Below are 24,927 nucleotides of genomic sequence, written 5' to 3'. Positions count from 1 at the left end.
GGGGGTATGCGTACCACACTTTGTGAAACACTGGTTTAGATAATTATGTACCACAATGTACCACAATAACTAAAATATGCTAATTTATATTAGTTATTAATTGCATTAATTTATATTACAATAATTTTTCTCTCTTACTTTGATTTGGATTGGCATTACATAAGAAAACTTTTTACATGAAATCAAAAATAAATCACCCATTTTTAAAAAATTATAATAAAATACTATTTTTCTTGGTAAGTGCAATATTAACATTGAAGATACATACATAATACGAGGCGCGAAAGTAAGTTTCCCGAAATTTAAAAAAAAACTCACACTTTCAGGATCATATTTATTGGCAACAAGTACAGCAATGTTTAAGCTATTTTTCAACATAGCCACCACCAGAATTCACAGGCGGCAGAGTTCTATGACAGAGGGATACAAAAGTTGATTCCACAATATGTCAAGTGCCTCAAATCTGGTGGTGGCTATGTTGTACTTGTGGCCAATAAATATGATCCTGAAAGTGTGAGTTCTTTTTTCTTATAAATTAGGGAAACTTGCTTTCTGGATGCGCCTCTTATTTTATCATCAACAGGAAATATTTTGTTAATTACAAAAAAAATATATCTCCAGATTCTCATTTGAAAAGTATATAACTTAAACAATACACTGAAAATATGTTTAAATTGTTAATCTTGGGATACTACTTTAACCTCGTGCAAACATTTTTTTGTGAACTTTGTGTTTTTTTAGTTAGTTAACAAGCACTATTTAAACATATTAAATGTTGCCTAATATAAGAAAGTTGAATACCTTGTCAACATCTCTAACGTTGACATATGTGGCCCATAGAATTTTGATACGCAGCATGGAATCAACATTCCAGAGTGACATTGTTTCTTCATTGGCTGGTGGAAGTGGATTTCTGCGTATGATGGATGGCATACGAAAATCACAATGCGGCAATGAGTTGCAAACTCCCTCTTTTGACATAAGCATCAATTGTGGAATTTCACCTTTAGCGATGCACTGTCTTATGTACTGTGAAATACACAATTTACTATAAATCAAGAAAGTTTCATATTAAGAACACTATTTTAGAAGACATAAAATCTATTAAATTGAGTAAAAAGTAACTGCGTTTTTCCTGTTTTACTACAGATGACAGTCGTGCAGTTTCTGAAATATTCAAAGCATTTGCAATAGTGATTATCATTGTTTAAGCCCCATTTTAAAAAAAAGAGGAGAAAAGAAAGAGATTTTGTTGAGTTTTGGATATTTTACAACATTTTGAACATGGAAGACCAAATTGTTTGTTTTCGCTCCATTTCACTGTTTTACTTAAGCAAAAATACACATCAAGCTTATGAAAAATTGCTTACAGCTAAGATGCTCAACAAGAATGTCATGGTTAAAATTGGTGATTTGAAAGATGCTCCAGGAAGGCCCATCCAGATTGATGGTGGCAGGCTGATGCATTGAAGGTCAGTCAACCTAAAGAAACTTGATATTTGGGTTCAAGGTAGTTCAATTGAAGGCACGAATAGTCATGAAACATAAAGAAGAAACAAATGATAATGGGTGGTTTACAACAAATGGTTTTGGTCTTGAGGTGATGAACGACGGTTTATGATTTTAAAAGCAGAACTTCATTAAAAGAAGGTTACCAGTGGTGTTTTTCTATTTTTTTAAGCTCCAAAAAAGGAACAGAACAAACAATTCGGGTGTGTATTGTAGGCACAGTTTGAACAAAGTTGTCACCCAGAACGTGTCAATTGTAAAAGAGAAGTGTTCTTTCACAGCAAGACCACACACATCTTTGGCAATCAGTCAAAAATTACAGGAGCTTCAGTGAGATGTGTTGCTTTATCCAGTATACTCACCTGACATTGCACTGGAGGGCTGACACTTGTTTTGATCTGTTAAAAAACTCCTTGCGTGAAATAACGCCACATTCAGATGAGGTTGTAAATCGGGACTTTCTTTTCAGTTTTTTGCTAATAAAGTCTTTTTTATGAACCAGGAATTATCAAGCTCACTGAAAGGTAACAAAAAGTAATTAAATAAAACGGAACCAGGGTTGTCACGACATTTACTATGGGAGGTTTCTACCATCCATGAAATGTTTCCCCTCCCCCATAGTACTAATTGTTTCTGCTATTCCTGTCAACATCGAGTGCATATTAAGTCAGTACTGAAACAAGAATTTGGAACAGTGCTAAAATAGTCTTCTTGTACTATTCATTGAAGTACAATATATGTATGTATATGATCATTTAAAGAATTGATGTTGAAATTTGCTGATACTTTTTTCCCTGTTTCAGAGCACTATGATGACTCCTTCATAGCACTCAATATCCATCGTCAATGGCTCGACAGCCGAGGGTGGGCCTTGGCTTGGAAGAGAATACATTACTAAGAGTAACCAATAATATTTAGCATTATGTGTATTAGCTTATAACAACATTTTCCTTTCTATTGCTAATCAAAATATTGAAGTACAATATATATATATATATATATATATATATATATATATATATATATATACACATATATATATATATATATATACCGTATTTTTCGGCGATAGCGCCGCTTCGTCGCAAGCGCCGCTCCGGCGCAAGCACCGCAATGGCGCTAAACCGCGTATATCAGCATCCTTTTAGAAGAGACCTTTGAATTACCATTTAGAATATCTGTATAATAAAAAATTAAATTTTTTTATGCATTTCATAAAGTAAAGTTTTAATTTCTGAATTATATTAAAAAATTTCGTTTTCAGCAAAAAAAAAAAGCAACAAAAAAAATTTTCTCTTTCAGCAAAAAAAAAAGAAAACAACAAAACTATATAAAATAAAGTTGTTCTTACCAGTTGGCACCGTGCCAAAAAACAGAAGAACAGCAAAAAAAATATTTATATGTTCAGTAGCTGAATTAAGGCTAAACTGATTACAGAAATCCGTAAAACAATGTAATAAGAAAAATAAAATAAAAATTTATTAAAAGAAAGATATTAAAATTTATTACCGTTAACAATTTGAGGAAAAACTAATACATAATAACGAAACAGCTAATAATAACGAAATAACTAATAATAACAAGAATAAGAAATAACTAAGCAGGCCCCAAAAAAATTCTGAAGGAATGAGCGAAGGGGAAATAAGTTTCACTTTCACAATCTTTGAGGGTGGAATTTTAGTGGATAGAATGCCCTCTCCTTCTATGGAAATAACCCAATGTAACTCAACTTAGAAAGAGAGAAGAAAATGTTTAACAGAGGGGATTACCCCACCTCCTCCACGTGTCATTTCTATTGGAGCAAGAAAGGGTATGGGACCCCTAATCCAGCATTCCAAAATTCGGCACTTAATCTGATGTAATCTTTTTTTTTTAAGAAATTTATATTGATAAGACAAAAAAAAATCAGCTATATTCTTTTTATTTGGAATTTTATTCTGTTGAAGTAGCTGTAACTTACTTTATTTTATCTTTTAAAAATAAAAAAGAAGCTTGAAAAAAAAATAAATAAATCTGTGTCAAAGGAAACATCTGTTTCTGAAGCAGTTTAAAATAAAGTGAGAAGTAAAAACACTTGCATTTCCAATGAACAAAATAAAGAAATGGAAGTTGGAAAAAACTGATCAATCAATCTTGACAGCTGTGCTTGTGCTTTACCCCCAAATGTCCCTCTTCGAGTTTTACCATAAAATGGCCACACCCAGTTGACATTGAAACTACTAAGTGGACAACAAAATGAATTCTATCCCTTTTGCGGTTTTTTATTCGTTTCATTATTTTTTTTTTATTTTGCCGCTTTTGATTTTTTCTTGTTAATTGTTGCTTGCTTGTTTTTTTTTTTTTTTTATCGTTATTAGTTTTTAGCTTGTTTTTTGTTGTTATTTTATTCATTGCTAGTTTCTTAGCATTAATTGTTAAAAAAAAAAATTTTTTTTTGTAGTTCCCTGTTAGCTTTTTTTTTCTTCTTGCGAGGTAAGCGTCTTTTGTTGAAACAAAATGTTATCTAAAAGAAAAAAAGAGAACTATGATCTCGCTCCAAAGAAGAAACGATCATTTCTTTTTCATAGGATTCTGATTATTTCTTCTTGATTATATTATATAGATTATTATTTTGATTAGTAAAATTTCTCTTAAGATGGGCCAGTTTTAAATTCACCCCACACCATCATAATCTACGATTGAAACTTGACTAAATTTATTGGTTTTTCTGAAATTAACAGTGGAATTGAATTATAGTAATATTTGGGGGCCATATTGGAATTTCCGAAAGAGATCCGAAGTTCGGCATTTCGTCAGTCCCGTGAGTGTCGGATTTAGGGTCATATTCTTCCTTTTCTGTTCGCTCAAATTACAATTGCCAAGGCGCTAAATAGATTTCTAGCTTGCGATTTTTCCTTAAGCTGGGGGCGGATACAAGATGCATACCTTTTAAATTTTCTCCTTATGCGATGTTTTTTTAAAATTATTATTTCGTTTATTTATTTTCTTACAGGCTGCTGCCGAAAGTTTGCTAAGAATTGGCGATGTTCTGCAGCAGATCGCGATACAGGCGAATATTTCGTCGACTTCGTTATTAATTTTTTTTAATAGTCCTTCTCTCCGAAAATTATTTCATCTTAAATAACTTTCCTTGACAAATTTTTTTGCTACTAAAAAAAAAAAATTCGTTGGAAGCGCCGCATGTAGGAAAAAAACAACTTTTTTTTCGATAGCGCCGCGGCTCTTCCGCCGAAAAATACGGTATATATATATATATATATATATATATATATATATATATATATATATATACATACACACATATATATATATATATATATATATATATATATATATATATATATATATGATCATTTTAAGAACAGATGTTCTAAACATTTTTGCAAGGGTTGAAATTTGTTAATATTTTTTTATTTTTCCTATTTTTAGAGCACTATGATGACTCCTTTATAACACTCAATATTTTGCAAGTATTGACTCAATTATTTTGCGAGTATTGATATAAATTTATTTATTACAGAACTATTTATTTTAGTACAATTATGAATTTTAAAGAATGTAACTGCTTTTAAAAACTTACAGTTGCAGTTAAATACATTGAAGTATCATAGAAACTTTTTTACAGTTCAAAAATATTTTGTGTTACTTCTGTTTTATTAGAATTTAATTTTTTGAACTTTGCCGAACATCAATGTGGGTCACACACACTCTCAAACAGGCATTAATAACACTTTTGTATTCTCTCCTTTTAAGTGAAAGAAAGACAAATTTCAAATATTCTAACAAAAATGTTTCAATTAACTAGTGATACTTTTAAAAACTTTGAACCAAAGAGACTTTTAAGGGCCCTTATTTTCCAAAATAAAAATTAATCAGTTTTTAAGGACCTTGGTAATATAGAAAGCAAGTAGATTTTAACTATATAAATTAATTTCAATCACATTCATTTCTATGATTAATAAAATACAAAAATAAATGCTCATCTGCAAAAAAATGCGACATTATACAATATGCATCAATATCCACTCACTGCATGCATGCCAACATTGGAGACATAAAAGAACCGAGATTTTACTAGCGACATTTTTCAGGCTACGAGTAAAGTTTTGCATGCATAATCAAAATGGGAAATAATATAAGCACTTACATTTAGCGAAGTAAAAAATATGTATAAAAATTTTAATCTAAAGATTTTTTTAAACCATTATTTATAATTACTTAAACTATTCTATTATATAACTGTCGTTGAATGGCCAAACCAATTTCGGGTTTATGATCACTCATGTTCACCTACGTAGCCTTGTCATTTTGAACCCAATCCAGAAGACAAGGGAATTCCTGGATCAAGTATTGGGAGAAATTTGCCTTCGTGGAGAACTTTTTTGATGGAACTAACCTGCATTTGAGTTACATGGAGAGGAAAACTGCAAAAACCTCTCACAGATAGCTTCACGGCAAGAGGACTCTAATCCGTGATCAGTCTACCACTAAGGATATTTCACATCAGCACTGGGGTCGGTGCAAGCTGGATGTGGAATTTATATCAACCAGTCATTGCTGGGTTTCAAACTCGGTCTACTTGATTGGAAGGTCAAAGCTCTATCCCCTGAGCCTTCATGGCTTGTCTTAAACTATTAACACTCAACAACTGGCAAATAGGGCCATCTCTAAGGAATAAGAGAAGTATTTTTACCATCCGTGGGCACTTCATCAACATATTTGAAGTTTTTTTTTTTTTCAATTATGGAGAAATTAGAGAATATACGGGTTAACAGGAGATAGCCATAAAATACAGGAGTTCTCGTTAAAAAAACAGGAGACTTGGCAGGTATGTCACTGGTATAAAAAAATTTCGAACAAAAGTTTTTCTTTTAGAATAAAACATGATACGTTTGAGCAATGCTGGGTATTAACATGAATTGATTTGTCAAAAGTTTAATTACCGTTTTCATACAATGTTGGATATTAAAATAGACTTGACAGTATTTGATTCTACTCGTAATTAGTAATATATGTGTGAATCATTAACTCACTTTATACTGTGAGAGAGGATATCGTTCAAGTAAATATTCATCCACCCCACAGACTTTGAGGAGATAGCTATGCTGATGCTCCCTCGCACGTGTCTCTTGTTCCTGCTTTGACATCTTCATGCATTTCAGTTTCTTGAGAATGGCCTCTTGGGTCACACTTTCAGGGTAGTCATCTTTTGACACCTTCACTGTGTATTTCTGTTTCTCTCCAGTCGGTGAAAGAACCCATACACAAACAATCAAAAAACCTGAAAAACTTCACATTTATTTGGCTGCTTTGAATGCAGAAAAATATACAAAATTCTGTTAAAAATATTTCAAAAAGTTGTTAATGAAAAATATTCAAAACTGCTAGAGGAGGTCGGAAACATAAGAATTGTACAGTGGGCCGGGATAGCCTGGTCGGTAAGGAGCTGGGCCCGTGTCCGAGTGTTCGAACCCCGCCGGCCGAAGACTCCCCGTGTAGTAAAGTGACTGATGCATGTTAAATCTGTCGAGTCGCAAAAGTCCTTCATGTTCCCATGACAAATCAGTACCTCTGGGGGTACTGGATTGGAGATCGATCGTTCTCCGATTCAGTTCAAAATTACGTTCTGCAAATGAATGAAAGGATGTATGAATGGGTCAGTCAAATAAACGGGTGCGACGTATGGTGAGGCAGAAGTCGAATTCTTGGCCATAAAAGCGACACTGAAAAACAAGAAACACACACTCTGCCTTAAATTTGCTCGGCATCACCAAGCAGGCTTGATAGTACAGCAATTAGCATTAGAAACAACAACAGAATTGTATAGTAACAGGAAACATCTGAAATAATAGAAATAAACTATAGGACAGGGGTGGCAAACCTTTAAGCACCAATGTATTTTTTAAAAAAAAAAAAAAAAACGCTTAATGAGATCATTGACGTGGCGTCAAATAATTTTTACTTCGTGATTTTTGGGAAAATAATGATACAAAACAGTATCAACTCAAAACTATTTATTTACTATGAAAAAAAACATTTTGCACTGTCTCAGTTATATGCGTAGTTCAACTTAAGTAACATCAGTGTGACATTTGTTGTTGCAGATAAGATGACAAATAACTTATATTAGGTTGTAAGATGTTAGTTTAAGCAGGACTGTTAATTTTTTTTTTGCTAGTCACTTATTGTTAGCTTGTTTTTTATGGTTATTAATTGTTTTTTGACATTAATTGTTGCATTTTTTGTCAATAATTGCCTATTTTTCTGTTCTTTGTGAAATTTAATCTAATTAAAATTCCCTGACTTTTCCAGGTACACTAGGTAAATTTCAATGAAAATTTAGATCCTATTCTTATCAGAAAACTTTGATTATTTTCGTGAAATATTAGATTTTCTGTGTAAAAAAGTATTAAGAAATGAGGAAGTTTCCGTTCGACTAAAATGTGAAATTTTTACAACAAATAATTGCAATAGATGTTAGAATTATTTAACTTAAATCTCAATAACTGATTACAGTTACTGATAATTTTAAGACTGGTTATTTTCCAGGTATAATACAGGAATATTCCAGGTTTTTGTAAAAAAAAAATTTCAACTTTCCCTGATTTTTGGAGTTACAATAAAATTCCCTGACATTTCTAGGTTTTCCCTTATCTCCCGGACTCGTGGGAACCCTTTGGATCTAGTGTTGTTCATGACCAGGGTCAAAATAGTACCATGGCTATTAAAAATAGGTGCTTGGCCTTTGATTGTTGGGCATGACTCCACAGGATACCTTTGAGAATTCTGCACAGAGAGAAGGTGCTACAGAGTGCTTTATTATAGCACTGCAGAAAAACCATAGCAATAGTGGAACACAATTCTGTTCATGGAATGCAACATCTTGTAAATATTCTAATATGACCATCACTTTATTAAAACTGCACTATGATTTAGAATATTGTATAACAGATTCTTCAGGGTGCATAGCTAAAATCTTTCAAGAAAAAATAAGCACCTTTTAAGCCCCCCCCCCAAAAAAAAAGATTTTTAAGCACTATATACATTAACAAAATGCAAGAAAATTTTCACAGACTTCACATGATCATGATAAAATTACTAGTTCCTGACAAAGAACTCTTTTCTCCATTATATTAACCGTTATAAAATGATTGAGAGATTTTTCGGTTTGATATCAGAGCGTGGAAAATGAAGCCTGAAATTGAGAATATCTTGCAAAATGCAGTAGAGTTGCACATGAGAGTGTAATAATCACACTGAACCCAGCTCATAATACAAGGCGAAAATCGACACGGTTAAGAAAAAATACATAATTTTCGAAAAGGGAAAATTAAGCATTTTTTTAAAACACCCAATAAAAAAGCACCTTAATGGGCTTTTAAAAATCGAAAATAAGCACTTTTAAGCACCATGTTCTTACAGAAGGGATTTAAATTACTGTAGTGAGAGAAAACAGGAAGTAACCTTTGTCCAACTTCTTCTCAAGATTTGGTGGTAGATCCCTAGAACTTTCTATTTCAGGAGGATACACATAAGATGCAAGTTTATCTTCCGTACTGGAATCTCGAGCATCTATGGTCTCTTTACAGACATTTAGGATGTGGCGACGGAAATCAATCAGCTCTGGATCTTTCATCTCATCAAACTCATGAACAGGTATGCCAACAGCAAGGCCTGGAAAACAAATAAAATGCTCTTTTTATTAAAAATTTATTTTAAGAAGAATTTACTTTTTTAAATTTTAATATTTTGGTACAACATTAATTTTTTAAAAATTACCAAAGATATGGAGAAAATATGTTCAGCTGGCAGGTTATATGGCTTTTATTGATTAAAAATGTTTTAAATGCATCTCTTTAAGTAATTTTTGCACAAAGTGTACCAAATGGAAAATACACAGTGACATGAAACCTTCAGGAAAACCTTTCAGGAAACTAATTAACCTTTCAGGAAAATTAGTATCAATACAACAATTATATGGATTGGTCTACAAACTCGGCACATTGTAAAAAGAAGAGTGATTAGGAGAAATTCCAACCATTTCCTTTAATGGGAGCAGGAAGACTTTTTAGAAAAAGAAAGCGAAATAAAATCTATTGTTATTAAATTATGATCCAATAATTTTTGGAGAACTTTATAAAAATTAAAAATGCTAAAACATTCTGAAACAAAACAAAAAAATGCCCCAAAAGCATTGGAGCAAGCTCTAATGATAAATAAATGAACTTGGACCAAAGACAAAAAGAAAATCTTTTTTTACAGGAGAAAATATCCCTTCTTCCAACTTTCATGAATTGTATAGTCCCATAATATCCACAACCATGAAGGATTGGCAGTCTTATCAAGTTTAACACTGCAAGAAAAAGTTGCATCTCCATTGAAGTTGCGGCTAAATCACAACTCCCAACTGGTCATGTAGAGCAATAACTGCGTTAAAAAATGGTTGAAAAATAACCTGGATTTACGGTGAGATTGGCACAAACGAAGCACTTAAAAAAGTGATTAATTAAATTTGCGATTTGAAACTTGCATATCGAAGTAATCTCTTTGTAAAAATGCAGGATTTTCAAAATTGCACGAAAAAGCATAGCAATAACAGCACTTAAAAAAAATTTTTAAAAAAATAACACTAAGATTGACAATGAAATTGGTGCAAATAAAGCATGTCAAGAAGTTATAAATTAAATTAAATTTGAAACTCACCAGTCTTAATATTGTATTATTTGTATCAGGATTTTAAAACCACATAAAAATTAGTAGCTATAACAGCATCAAAAAAAAATTATTGGATTTTTGATAAAACTGGTAAAGGAATTTAAAAATTTCCCACTTTCTTTTAATTTTTAAAATTATTTTTAATTGTGTTCAGAAGCTCGCGTGGACCCAGGGGTGATTGTGAGCCCAAGTCAAAGTTCCGAAAAATTTCTTGAGTAAAAAAAAAGTCTAAATCGAAAAATTAGAAAAAATTTTTAACAAGGTTTTTTTCTTTTTCTCAATATTTCTAAGTTTACTTAAAATGTCTTTAAAATTTTACACATACTTATGATGACCTGGAGAAGTAATTGAAATTTACAAATATGTCTTTCTTTCTTGAGTTTAGGATTAGAATAACTATTTACTGATAAAAAAGGAATATTAATCTTGAATATAAGCTTTTAAAATATCTGGCTCTTCCTTACAAACAAATAAAATAAACTGTGTTTTTAAGTTCCACCGAAATAAAAATTTGATTTCCGAAAACATTTGCGATCAATCATTTTTTAAAACGTCTGAATCTTCGATCTCTAGAAACTTCCGGATCACGGTTAGCGAAAAATCCAGAAATCAGGATTTTTCCGAAGCACAATCAGCTCTGTGGGCCGCACATCGACAGTCGGCAGACCACAGGTTGTGCAGCCCTAAATTAACTAGAAGCACTGTAAAAAAAATAATAAATTAGTATTTAAAATGTCTAGTGATAGTTGCGAAAGAAGGCATACCGATTTCTGAGTTGAGCATTTTTTCTTCCTTGTTTCCTTTGGGTTCAATAACTTTAAGAATGGGTTGAAAGAGACGCAAATCACACAATCTTCTTGTTTCATCATAAAATTCTTCTTTCTCAGCATCCTGAGTGATGGATACAAATATGTATGACATTTCAGGTCCCAAGACATGGTGAAGAGGGTAACGTTTCGATTCATGCCACAGGTCAGCTGAAAATCATTTAACTAAGATCAATATTTTAAATCCAAAAATAAGTATTCACAGTGTATCTGCTACATTTTAGATTTTCAAGTTCATGACTTTCCATGTTAACAAAGTTACTATTTCTCCAACAAAAACACAACAATAAATTTAAAAGAGCATAATAATAACATTAATTGAAATGATAGGTATAGCCAAAACTGTTATAATCTGCATCGTCATATCTGTTGATTTTTAATTTAAAAAACAGAGTAAATAAAGAGGTGAAGCAATAAAATGGCTGAAAAGATACAAAAGCAAGTAATTTCTCTTCTGCAGAATTATATTCTAGAAATACTTTTCTTGTTCATTGATAAGGAAAGAAATACTTTTGATTTTTCTGTTCTCATTTCAGAATTTAAAAAAAATTCGTCAATAACTGGCTTGAAGCATCAGCTAGAATTTTAAATTGAAATAATAAAAAAATAAATAATAATAAAAATTCTGAAATCACAGAAGTTTGAAAGATAATTCGCTCTAGAAATGATGTTTTTCCTTTCATTTTTTTGAAAGAACACAATTTTTAAAGAACATGATAAAAACATTTTATATTTTAATCAAATATGACTGAGAGTGGGGATTTTGTTACAAATTCAGATATTCGCAGCACCATGAAATTGGAGGGAGGGGATAAATTCCATTTTAAAAATTAGATTTTTCAGCGACCTAAATCCATGACTTTCTTTAAAAAATAGTTAAAATCATGACAAATTTTGTTCAATACCGAAATTCATGACTTTCGAGGTGCGTGGATACCCTGTAAATACAATATAAAAACAAAATGGAAATGTGGTTCTGAGTTAGCGTTTCATTTAAAAGAAATAAAAATTGTTCATTCTTAGAGTACACAACTAAACTTTAACGATGTTATGAAAAATTATACAACTTCAATTAAAAATTTTCCTCATTATTTTTTATTTCAGGCATTAAAAAGATTAACACAATGCTTATTTTCTTGATGTTTTAAGACATAAAAAAAAATGCAATTAATTACAATAATTGAGTCACCAAGACAAAAATATAAATGAAAAAGCCTTAAAAACAAGTAGGTAAAATATTTAATAATGAGTGAATACAGTGATTATATATATGAGACGAATAAAACTAATTTATTTCTTTTGCCCAGAAAACATTTTATTTCTCATTTTACACACCAGATGGCAGTACCAGGATATTTTTAAGGTAATTGGAGATAGTTTATTATAAACTAGATGTCAATTTATTTTAAACTAGATGTCCAATATATTGGCACTTTTACGACCATTTTCTTGAAAATTAACCGATCACTATGGGGTCACGAAATTCTTCCTTTATAATTCAGCATACTTTTCTACCTACCTTTTTAGAGAAAGTAATAGCTTCAATTGTAACATTTTCTAAAGAGAATATGAAATAGAATAATATACTCATCAAAGTTTTAATAAGATTCCAAAATAAGAAAACTAAAATAATGAATCCTTAAAAACCTATAAGTCCATCATTTTTTTAGAGAGTAAAGTCAATATAAATAAAGGTTTTCTTTCCAAAAGTTCCAAACTATTTTAGAAAATATTAAGTAGGCTTACATTTTACAGTTTCAAGAGTGGCATCACGGACACAGGTTAAAGGAATTATAATACCAGTTGGCATCAAGCAGTCAACTGTTATAGTAGGGGGCATCAAGTGATGCCCCCACAGTTCTCCAGATGAAGGAGGCATATTGATCAATCAATCCATCAGGAATATAAAAGATGGAACCTACAAAAATAAAGATTGTTCTTAATTTTTACATTAGTATAACTTGCCTTTTTGTATCATTTAGATACTTCAATCACGAAGAGAAAAAAACTATAAGCAAATGTATAATTAACTTATCTCTTACTGCATTTTAATGTTTTATTTGAATAAACTTTCCTTAGAGTTCAAACACTTAAATACATATTTTAAGTGTTTTCATGTATGTATTATTACCTTTTTATTTAAAATCAATTTAAAAAGTTCATTTATAACAATATACTTTTAAGAGAAACATCTCCGTAATTTTATCAAAAGAGGCTAAGTAACTTAACAAATAAAAACATAATGATTCTTTTTATTATGATTTTAATCAGTAGTTTTAAGTTGGTGAAGATTTCAAATAATACAATATAGGTGCATTTTTAGATTTAACAGCAAAATTGACTTCAATAACTAGACTGTCTTAAAAATACATAGAAAATTGAAAACATTACTTTTTAATTAAAAAATAAAAGCAATTAAAATTTTTTTGGCATTGGGTGTTTTTAAATTATGAAACAGACTTCTATAGGAAGCAGGACACATTATAAGGAATAAGAATCGTACAGGAATCCATGTCACTTTACTCCATGAAGGGCTATTTCCTGTTCTGAACTGTTTCTATGTGTGCCTTAAAACAGATACTTTTATTTATCTATATTATTTTGTCCCTTATTTATCTAAATTATCTTAATTATAATGTTTCCTAATAATTATTTAATAAATTGTGTTTAAATTAGTTCAGTATTAGCAGTTTTATGGCAATTTAACAGTGTTTTCATCACCAAAAAAAATGGGTGAGAATTTCTCATTCTTTCTCAAAAACAGGGTGAGATTTCAAAAAGTTAAGTGAGATTTCTAAAAATTAGAAAGAAAAAAAAACACAAAGAGACTTGGAAAAAAATCATTTCTTTAATTATAATACATTTTGAACATCTTCTAATTTTTAAAGCATTGAATATTTTTGCTGCACATCAGCATTTGTTTCGGAGTAGAAGATATTGCCTTAACACAAGGTATTTGTCCATCTTACATTAATGCGCACAAAAATTTGAACGTCTTACATGAAGAAACCTTTCCTATGGTAAACACGTGGTTGCAGAGAAATGCATTCTGAAAAACAATACTAGTAAATAGGGAAGCTAGATAATGGGGCGGATGTTGAAAATATGTAATGAAAGATCCAGGAAGAAAAGTGAAACGGATATTATTCTAAATCGCGGAATGAGAAATTTTTTTCAAAATGCGAGAAATTCGCGAACTTTGAAATTGGTTCATAGAATGCGCGAATTTCTCGCGGTAATAATTTTTTTAAGCGAGAAACGAAAAAAATATGTGAGATTCTCGCGGTGTAGTGAAAACACTGTTAAAGATTTGGCAATCAACTAGACAAGCTCACCAAATCATTAATGATAAAATCTGCTCTTTCTGAGCTTAATTTAACACTATTTTAGACAATAATTAGAAGAAAACATAAAATTATAAAAAATTAAGATAAACAAAAGTATTTTTTCAAAGGTACACTTAGAAAGAGTTCAAATTTGGAAGCAGCGTACTATCATCTTTCTATAAAACTCTTTTGATTTGATATAGGGGAAATTTCCGTATCATGATCTGTGGCAGAATAAACGCCAAGTCTTGGCAACTTCCAGGCAGCGTCCCGCAAGAAACTTAAAAAAAAATAAAATCACATAAAGGGACCAACTGGAAAAGTATAACTCGTAGCCACCCCCTGGGAAAGATCAATGTGTTTTTCTTTTTGTAAATTTGGCAACTTGGCTATTGTAGTTGGCATGACAGATCACAGAACAGAAATATGCCCTTGATGTTGGTAAGGTGGGAAAAAAAATAACTGAACATATTGCAACTGAACAGGAATTAATATGTGACATTTTTAATTCCTATACAGTTAAATATAAAAACTGCAATTTAAACAGAAGGTTTTCCAATTTGATAGTTTTTAAACTTACAAATGAATTTAGTAGGTAGATTAAAATATTGACTGCTAAATTTAATAATAATCTAAAAAATACCAAATTTTAAGAAAGGAATATAACTTTTTCAATACCTTTTATTGAATATGAAAATACTATGATATTATATATTCTATGAGAGTAAGAAATTTGAAAATAATATGAATCCTATTTCAAAAAAGTTGCCAGTTACCTTTTTCCTTAGTAACATTTAAAAGGTGCATTTTTAATCAGCTTTTGATTTCTTTATAATAAAAAAAAACTTTAAAATATGATTGAAGGAGCAAAAAAGAATAAATATTATTAAAAATAGCAGCAGTAGTGTAAAGATTTTTAATGTTGGTAGGAAAACATCTTTTAAAAGGTAAGATCATAACTGAACTAAGAGGTGAAAAAGTTATGTCGAAATAATACATTTCACTTTAATATAGATAGCCATAGGTGTAAATACAAAATAAAAACATATAGAATGAATCTTGAGATTAGAATTTATTGACATTCACAACGGTCAGTTTATAAATGTAAAATTATGTGAAAATAAAATCAAAGTTTGAAGCTCAAAAGACAAAAACAATATACGTACATGATAAAATTGGCCCAATTCACTATGTTTTACCTTACAAATGTTTTCAAATTAGAAGGAAGCATTTTTCCCCGGCAGTGTTTAGGGACAGGATGTTTGTGTTTGTACAGTATAAAAATAATTAGTGTCTCAAAGTATAGCTGGCTGAGCAGACGCACATGCGCAATGTAAAAATTTTGTCTCCTCAGCCATTTGTAACTAGCGATTAATTGCCAAATGTTGCAAATCTATAGCCTTTCAACTACGTGCAATGACTCCGCATTCATCCACAGGTGGCGTAGAGCAAAACTCTCTACCTATGGCAAGACTTAAAATGGAAAGTCATAGGCGAAAGAGTGAACTGATCGTTAAGACACGGCTCCCAGCAGATCACCGAAATCAAGCATCACTGGCTACGGTCAGTGTGCGGGTGGGTGACCACTTGGATCAGTCTGCGTAAGGACCGAGGGTGTGCGGTATGGGTCCTCGTTAAACTGTGCTACCGTAAAGAGCTCGACTTCGCACGCAGGTCGTCGGGCTACCGAAGCGGGGGTGCCATCCCCTCCGCAGAGGATCAAAATTGCGATGGCATGTCTTCGGATCATCCTCCGGGATGATTCCCAGACCGTCGCCAATAGCCCATTATGCAGCTCTAGAGCGACGTAAATTAGCAACAACAAAGACGAAGGAAGTTGTTTCTGTCTCGATTTTCAAATAGATTAGTGTTAGTAGACTTTATGGAACTGAAAACTACATTAAACATATTTCTAAAAGAAAACATCGCATAAATTTTAAAAAAAAAATTTAAATGCGAAAAATATTAAGAAAGGGGAAAATATCGTATGCATTCCTATGGATGGTTGATTGAATACACTGTCTGTACCATGGAGATGACATACGTAATAATTAATTATTGATAAATTAGACAATTTCTTAATGGATCGATGTATGGATACTGTATGCCTGCTCTAGTTTCGGTTAGAAAGTTTGCAGCTGCTTACTACATGTTATTCTGCGAGGCGATATTTTCACAAAGAATACACACGGATAATTTTGTTTTCAATAAAAGAAATAAATTAGAAAATTTCTGAGCTCAAATCTGCCGTATTTTATGAGATATTAATGTTATTATGTAATTCTGCTGAGTTAGAAGTGAAAATTTGTTTTAGTTATTTAGAGATATATTGTTAAAAGAGATGACATGGTTGCTGGATTTTGAAAAACTCGCTTTTTTGGCAGTCTTGATTTGGCATCTTTCCATTTGTTTATTACCGTTTGTTCGTGTTCCAAGCTGTGCACCATCTTACGTTAGTGTTAGCACTTTTAGCATTGTAAACACAAGTATTGTTAGCATTGTAAACATAAGTAATAAATCAAATACATTGTTTGCAAGAATCTCAAAACACAATGATGCCAAATGCCTTTAAAATACAACGGAAACAGTAACCCGGAAATTTAGGCGCTATCGAGTTTGCAGCGTTCCCTAGTGTAGAAAACACCATCCGTAGAATGAGATACTTTCTCTCTTTCAGAACTTTCCTTCCAAATGTCAAACAAAATTTGATTTTGAAAGACTTACTTTCAAATGTGAGGTTCATTTCAGAATGTTCGCTCTGATAATGATTTTTCAAAAAACAATAATTAACAAACATCTGATTGCACAAAGCGCTCCCCACGACTGATCGAAAAGACACGGTTCCCAGTAGAGCACCGAAGTCAAGTGGCCAAAGTCGTGATGACCAATTTCATCAGCCTGCGTAGGAACCGAGGGTGTGCGGTATCTGTTCTTGTGAAACTGTTCTACCGTAAAATGCTCGACTTCGTCAGCAGATCGCCGATCTACCGAAGCTGGGGTGCCATCCCATCTGATCAAAATTCGATGGCATGTATTCAGATCATCCTCGGGGATGTCTCCCAGACCGTCGCCAACAGCCCACTGTGCAGCTCTAGTGCGACGCAAATGAACTACAACTACATAATGAATGCAAAGAGCTTTAAAATATCATTGAAATGTGTGCAGTTAAAATAAACATTACACCCTAAATAAACTTTGAACTTACACGCTTTCTTTTGTTCAGAACTTGAACTAACTATCTTATAATCAATTTCAAGTTTTAAACAAAAGAGAGTGGATTATAAAAGTTGATCAAATGATAGTGGGTTCAAGCACTGATTAAAGGATAGTGGGTACGAGTACCGATATGAAGATAGTGAGTTCAAACTTTAAACGAAAGTGAGTGGATTATAAAAAATTGATCAAACGACAGTAGGTTCAAGCATCTGCTAAAATAGACTGGGTTCGATCGAGTATCGATGTAAACATAGTGGGTTCAAGTTTTAAGTAAAAGAGAGTGGTTTATAAAAATTGATCAAGTGTTAGTGGGTTCAAGCACCGATGAAAGGATAGTGGATTCGAGTACCGATGTGAAGAGAGGGGTTCCAAGTTTTAAACAAAGGAGAGTACAGTATAAAAATTGATCAAATGATAGTGGGTTCAAGGCCAAAGATGCTGGATTCCGATGAAGGGCTAACAATTATCGACATTTCTTGAATTTTATATTTTTGTTTCGTACAATAAAAAGGGCAAGAACTTTACTGGAACCTAAAGGTATATTGCGAAGATGAGAGGAGAGAGCTTTTGAAGCGAAACTGTGGTAGGCTTCACGTATCACCGTGGACTGGCAGGTAGGCCACCAGACAAGCAAGTTCACTTCTGGCGGGAGGGGTCCAGGGTTAGAATTCCAGGGACCGACAAATTTTCAAAAAAAAATTTTTTTTGTCTATTTTAAATTATATTATTTTTTTTAAGTGTTTTTCAATATTCTGGAGGGTCCTGCATGTAGGAAATAATTTTTTTTATTGGGAAAATGGGAAAAAACTGGAAAAATCCAGGAAAATCAGTTTATCTGCTCTTTTTCAACTTCCTTTGTAACATATTGGATATTCTAGCATGCATGGGGTGTTTTCTGTGTGTGAAATCTAGCAAAGAAAGCGTAATGGAATACTAAAAAAAAAGAATAAAAAAATAAAATGGATCGAGAAGGGTTAAAATTTCAAGACCCCCTAGCTCCCTTTAATATCAAGGTATAATTTTGAAACTCAGATCCTAAGTAGGGGTTTATGGTCCAAACAAGGCTGCCGAAGAGAATTTTTACAGAGAAATTAGGGGGGTCACAGTGGGCCCCTAAAAGTATATTGCGAAGATGAGAGCCGAGAGCTTTTGAAGTGAAACTGTGGTAGGCTTCACGAATCACCATGGACTGGAAGGTAGGCTACCAGACAAGCAAGTTCGCTGCAGTCGGGAGGGGTCCTGGGTTCAAATCCCAGGGACGGTCAAACTTTCAAAAAATTTTCTTTTTTTTGTTTATTTTAAATTATATTATTTTTTATGGGTTTTTCGATATTCTGGATTGTCCTCCATGTAGGAAATAATTTTTTTACAGGGAAAATAGGAAAAAACTGGACAAGGCTACCGAAAATGGATCGAGAAGGGTTAAAAAATAAAATGGATCGAGAAGGGTTAAAATTTCAAGACCCCCTAGCTCCCTTTAATATCAAGGTATAATTTTGAAACTCAGATCCTAAGTAGGGGTTTATGGTCCAAACAAGGCTACCGAAGAGAATTTTTATAGGCCTATTAGGGGGGGGGGTCACAGTGGGGCCCTAAAGGTATATTGCGAAGATGAGAGGAGAGAGCTTTTGAAGCGAGACTGTGGTAGGTTTCACTTATCACCGTGGACTGGAAGGTAGGCCACCAGACAAGCAAGTTCACTGCTGGAGGAAGGGATCCTGGGTTCGAATCCCAGGGACAGACGAATTTTCAAAGAATTTTCTTTTCTTTCTTTTGTTTAATTTAAATTATATTATTTTTTTATGGGTTATTCGATATTCTGGAGAGTTCTGCATGTAGGAATTAATTTTTTTTACTGGGAAAATTGGAAAAAACTGGAAAAATCAAGGAAAATCAGTTCATTTGCTCTGTTTCGACTTCTTTTGTAACATATTGGATATTCTAGCATGCATGGGGTGTTTTCTGTGTGTGAAATCCAGCAAAGCAAGCGTAGTGGAATAATTAAAAAAAATTAAATGACTCGAGAAAGGTTCAAATTTCAAGACCCCCTAGCTCCTTTAATTTCAAGGTATAATTTTCAAACTCGGACCCTAAGTAGGGGTCTATGGTCTGAACAAGGCTGCCGAAGAGAATTTTTATAGGCCTATTAGGGGGGTCACAGTGGGGCCCTAAAAGTATATTGCAAAGATGAGAGGAGAGAGCTTTTGAAGCGAAACTGTGGTAGGTTTCACGTATCACCGTGGACTGGAAGGTAGGCCACTAGACAAGGAAGTTCACTGCAGAAGGGAGGGGTCCTGGGTTCAAATCTCAGGGACGGACAAACTTTCCAAAAAAAATTTTTTTTGTTTATTTTAAATTATATTATTTTTTTTATGGATATTTCGATATTCTGGTATGTCCTGCATGTAGGAAATAAATTTTTTTAATGGGAAAATGGGAAAAAACTGAAAAATTACAGGAAAATCTGTTGATTTGCTTATTTTCGACTTCTTTTGTAGCATATTGGATATTCTAGCATGAATGGGGTGTTTTCTGTGTGTGAAATCCAGCAAAGAAAGCGTAGTGGAATAATTAAAAAAAGAATAAAAAAATAAAATGACTCGAGAAAGGTTTAAATTTCAAGACCCCCTAGCTCCTTTAATCTCAAGGTATAATTTTCAAACTCAGACCTTAGGTAGGGGTCTATGGTCCAAACAAGACTGCCGAAGAGAAATTTTATATTCCAGTTAGGGGGGTCACAGTGGGCCCCTAAAGGTATATTGCGAAGATGAGAGGAGAGAGCTTTTGAAGCGAAACTGTGGTAGGCTTCTCGTATCTCCGTGGACTGGAAGGTAGGCCACCAGACAAGCAAGTTCTCTGCTGAAGGGAGGGGTCCTGGGTTCGAATCCCAAGAACGGACAAATTTTCAATTTTTTTTAAATTTTAATATTGACCCATAATATTTTAATTGGACCACGTATTATATTCCCGGGTAATAGTGAACCCTACCAGAGGAAATAATTATAAGTCAATTAGGGGTGCACAAGCAGGCTCTGTATTTTACTATGTATGCGTATCTAAAATAAGTGTTCGGAGGAGCTTAAAATGCGGAAATTCGCCATCTAAAATCCTTTAAAATTAGGAAGCGCGAAGTCATTTTTCAACGTTAACGTAATGCCCGATATCGGACCTTAATATTGACCCATAATATTTTAATTGGATCACGTATTATATTTCACGGTAATAGTGTACCCTACCACAGGAAATAATTATAGACCCCATTGGGGGTACACAATGTTTATTTAAAATTTGCATTAAAACATGGAAATTCGACGGCACTTTTCAATGTTAATGCACTATTTTAAATATACATTTTGTACCCCCTATGGGGTCTATAATTATTAGATAATTTAGATAATTTTTTACAGTATTGTTAAAGAAATTGCATATATTTGATTGCATAAAAAAGTAAACCAGTAATATTTATAAATAAATAGAAATAACCTATTTTTTGTTATTATTTACGCGCTATTGCTCAGTTTTTGTAGTATTTTTTTCTTTTATCCTAAATCCCAAGCGATGGGAAATTTTGAATTTTGATGAGATGAATTTTGATGAGAATTTTTATACTTCAGAAAGACACTTAAAAAAAAAAACAAAAAAAAAACAAACGAGAAAACACAATAATTCTGGTAAAATTGAAATCGATGGGAATTAGTATTACTAAAATGAAATAAAATATCGTTAAAAAATCAAATAAAATAAATAAATAAATAAATAAAAAAAGCTGTTGTGCCAAATCTTCTAAACGTTAAACATCGAATAAGCGACAGACGATGCCAAAATCAGCCAATAAGATTTATTTATTTAAAAATTCTTGCGGCTGCTAAGCAACTTCCATTTTTTTAAGCCGCTACGGAAAAGCCCTCAAAGCCCTTTTGTTTCTGTATTTATGTAGAAATAAAAGTCTACGATTGTTGTTGTTGTTGTTAATTTACGTCGCACTAGAGCTGACAATGGGCTATTGGCGACGGTCTGGGAAACATCCCGGAGGATGATCCGAAGACATGCCATCACAATTTTGATCCTCTGCGCAGGGGATGGCACCCCCGCTTCGGTAACCCGACGACCTGCGAGCGAAGTCGAGCAGTTTACGGTAGCACAGTTTAACGAGGACCGATACCGCACACCCTCGGTCCCTACGCAGACTGATTCAAGTGGTCACCCACCCGCACACTGACCGCAGCCTTGACTTCGGTGATCTGCTGGGAACCGTGTCTTAACGATCAGTCCACTGCGGGACAAAAGTCTGCGGGAATGTATTATAAAAGTACAAATTTTTTAACAGCTTATTGCCTTATAGAAATTACATTCATGTGCAGGCTTGTGTGCTCAATTTAGGCTTATAAGCCTTTGTCAAGTACATCGATAGTGCGAAGAATACATCGGGATTCGAACCCGCTACCTCCACGCTTTGCACAGCGTTTGACCGGCGATACCGCTCGGCTAGGGAAGCCCCTTTAACAGCTTAATATTTTACTTGTAATGTTTACAAATTTTGTTTGAAATATGGCATCACTTATACATTCTTATTTCTAAACATGGCGATTATATGACTTATACATGTAGAAGGATGTTACTTCTGCTAAAGGATCATATTATAAACTGCTTGTGAAGGTGATGAGTCAGAGATCTACATTCAGTCGAACAAAAGAGCCGAGAAGAGAGAAAATCATCAGAATCAGGCGTGATGATGACGAAAAGTTGCCTGGAGATGAGACACCCTCTCGGCGAAGCTCTTCAGAACGAACTAATGCTACAAACACTTCTGTATGTACTAGATATAAAGATACCTATGGCGAAAAATCTCGCTCTAATAGTAGGGATGGACTTGTGTTTCGTCGTCAAGAGCGTGGGAAGCTTCATCCTCCGTTTTCAAAGAGTGGAGAAGCATCTCCTGGCAGGCTATCACACCCCGATACAATAAGAAATGAATATTCGAGTCGTTCGAGTTATGGTTCTCATTATAATCGGAGCATGAATTCAAGGGACAGAGATTACATTCCAAAACGATCAGGTGAGGTGTCACAGTTTTCTTTCAGTACTGTACTTAAGTGTACAATCTATAACTTTAAGGAAACTCATTTTATCACAGCACAAGTTAACAAACAGTTGAATTATTTTTTCTTAAGCATAAGATATAGAAATTATTTTCACAGTGAAAAAAAATGTTTGTTTTTAAATTTACAAAAGGACCTTCCATTGAATCCTGAATCTAAATGTTTGCTGATTCATTTTATTTCTTGAGGAAAAATGTTTCTACGTTTTCAAGCGATCTAAGGGAAATATTTGTCCATTCTCATCATACAGGGGGGAGATTTCCGTATCGTGATCTGTTGCAGAATTATCGCCAAATCTTGGAAACTTTCGGGCAGTGGCCCGCGAGAAACTAAAAGAAATCACAGTAAGGGACCGATTCGAAAGGTATAACTCGTAGTCACCCCCAGGTGACATCTACATGTTTTTTTTAAAAAAAATTTGCAAGTTTAAAATTTATTTGGCACGATACAGAAATATCCCAGTATTGCAATGATTCCTTAAGAATTTTTATACTTCAGAAATTTTTTTTAAAATAAGGTTTGTTTACCTGGGATTCATGCTAGTTTCTTTCATGCCATGGTTCCTGTAACTTTTTTGGTGCCATTCTCACTGCAAGTGAAAATATTGTGGTTCTGAAATGCAAACGAGAACCCGAATGGTGAAAGCTGCGGAGGTTCTCATTGCTTCTCTGAACTTCCAATTTTTTCGCAACCAGGAAGAATAATTCTGAATACAGAAATCTTCTTGGTACGAAAGTAAGACATAGTGAATGATTTTTTTTCTTCTAATTAAATTGACATGTCTTATATTTTTTTAGTTTCAGGAAAACCAATTAGAAGAATTTTTCACTTTTCTTTGAAATTTTTCTTTTGGAAAATAACAGATTTAATGATAAAATGAATAATTTTGTACAAACACTAAATCTCAATTAAAAAACTTTCTGCAAGTAATTTTATGACCATCATTGAACGGCTCACCCTATTTTGGGCTTACCACAACTAATGTTCAACTCCATAGCCTTGTAATTTTGAACCAATCCAAAAGACAAGGAAACTCCCAGATCAGTACCCCCAGAGGTATGATTTGTTATGGGAACATGGAGGACTTAGTGACTCGACAGATTTAACTTTCGTCAGTCACCATATACTACACTGGGGTCGAACCACGACCTCTTGGACATGGGACCAGTGGTTTTAACTTCTAAAACATGCCAAACTTTCATTACATTCCCATAATGAATAACATTACATGATAGCATGCATGATCTGCGTCACTAAATTTATACTTTTTAAGGCGTCTCATACCATGCGCTCTTTTTTATTTATATTAATTCTTTTAAAATATGTTTCTAAAAAATTATTTGAAATAAATGGTAATTGAATTGTGGGGAATATTAACATGAATTTAACTAATATGAGCCATCGAATAACGAGATAAAAACAAAATTGCCAAAATAAACTATTTATTAAAAACTTTAAAATAAAAACTGAATTATAACATACTTCCAAAATAGTTGGGGAAAGAAAACCATGCGCCCTGAAACTCTCAAAGGCCAAAATAAACATGCAATCGCGGAATCGCTAATCCAACTGACTGGCAAGTAGTTGGTTAGTATTTATATAATAGATGTTGGCAAATATTTTAGTTAGCAAGAGTCTCAGAGCGCATGCGTAACAAATCAACAAATAACAAGCAAGAAAAGATTTCTCCTAATAAGTGATTATTCAACTACGGCTGAACATGAATTGGAAAAAATATTTATGTATTCAAAGGCAACATTAATGTAAAAGTAGTACTAATTCATTTAGGAGAAATGTAAATAATCACCATATTGTTATTTAGCTTAATTAATATACATAGAAAAAGCAGAAAGGAATAGAAACCTTGGTTTAAGAAAAAATTAAGGAAAAAATTTCTTAAGAAGGCCAAGGCTCACCCTGGGCTGTCGAGCCATTGATGATGAGAAATTTACGCTGGCAAGTGGAATAGATTTATTAACAAACATCTAGAATACTTGGAACATGGTAACTGCAGTTTCCACTTGAAGCTCGTGAATTTATATACCGTGAAATCAGGAAACTGAACTAATGTAAGAGAATGTTCTAGAAATTTCTAATAACTAAATAATTCTTCTATAATGAATTAATAATAACTAAAATCTTAAACAACTTATATACATATTTACATACTTCTAAAATCTTGTTAGAAATCTGGAGAATTGAACTCGGGACCTATGACTTGCCAGGTGAGTGCGT

At 33.0% G+C, this 24,927-nt stretch overlaps 2 protein-coding genes across 5 annotated transcripts in view; one reads left to right on the top strand and one right to left on the bottom strand.

Moving 5' to 3' along the window:
* LOC107437416 (phosphatidylinositol 4,5-bisphosphate 3-kinase catalytic subunit alpha isoform) overlaps positions 1-15,754 on the bottom strand; it is a 51,800-nt gene extending 36,046 nt beyond the window's left edge. The window contains exons 1-6 of one of the 2 annotated variants that reach the window (XM_087158372.1): positions 15,544-15,754; positions 12,798-12,969; positions 10,989-11,201; positions 8,974-9,183; positions 6,543-6,790; positions 802-1,029 (exon numbers count right to left, since the gene is read on the bottom strand). In XM_087158372.1, the coding sequence (XP_087014498.1) occupies positions 802-1,029; positions 6,543-6,790; positions 8,974-9,183; positions 10,989-11,201; positions 12,798-12,930 (1,032 nt within the window). In that variant the 5' untranslated portion in view covers positions 12,931-12,969; positions 15,544-15,754. The remainder of the gene's footprint in view (positions 1-801; positions 1,030-6,542; positions 6,791-8,973; positions 9,184-10,988; positions 11,202-12,797; positions 12,970-15,543) is intronic. The other variant, XM_087158373.1, reaches the window with a different exon arrangement.
* Positions 15,755-22,041: 6,287 nt separating this feature from the next.
* Positions 22,042-24,927, top strand: part of nonC (serine/threonine-protein kinase Smg1) — a 184,001-nt gene continuing 181,115 nt past the window's right edge. For 2 of the 3 annotated variants that reach the window (XM_087158370.1, XM_087158369.1), the window contains exon 1: positions 22,042-22,649. In XM_087158370.1, the coding sequence (XP_087014496.1) occupies positions 22,253-22,649 (397 nt within the window). In that variant the 5' untranslated portion in view covers positions 22,042-22,252. The remainder of the gene's footprint in view (positions 22,650-24,927) is intronic. The other variant, XM_087158371.1, reaches the window with a different exon arrangement.

This window comes from Parasteatoda tepidariorum, chromosome 2 (assembly GCF_982258835.1).
Source record: "Parasteatoda tepidariorum strain Cologne lab strain chromosome 2, Ptep-v5.0, whole genome shotgun sequence".
In the NCBI taxonomy this organism is placed as follows: Eukaryota; Metazoa; Arthropoda; class Arachnida; order Araneae; family Theridiidae; genus Parasteatoda; species Parasteatoda tepidariorum.
Note: the sequence above shows the minus strand (reverse complement) of the source record. Positions and strands in the feature narration are given on the sequence as shown.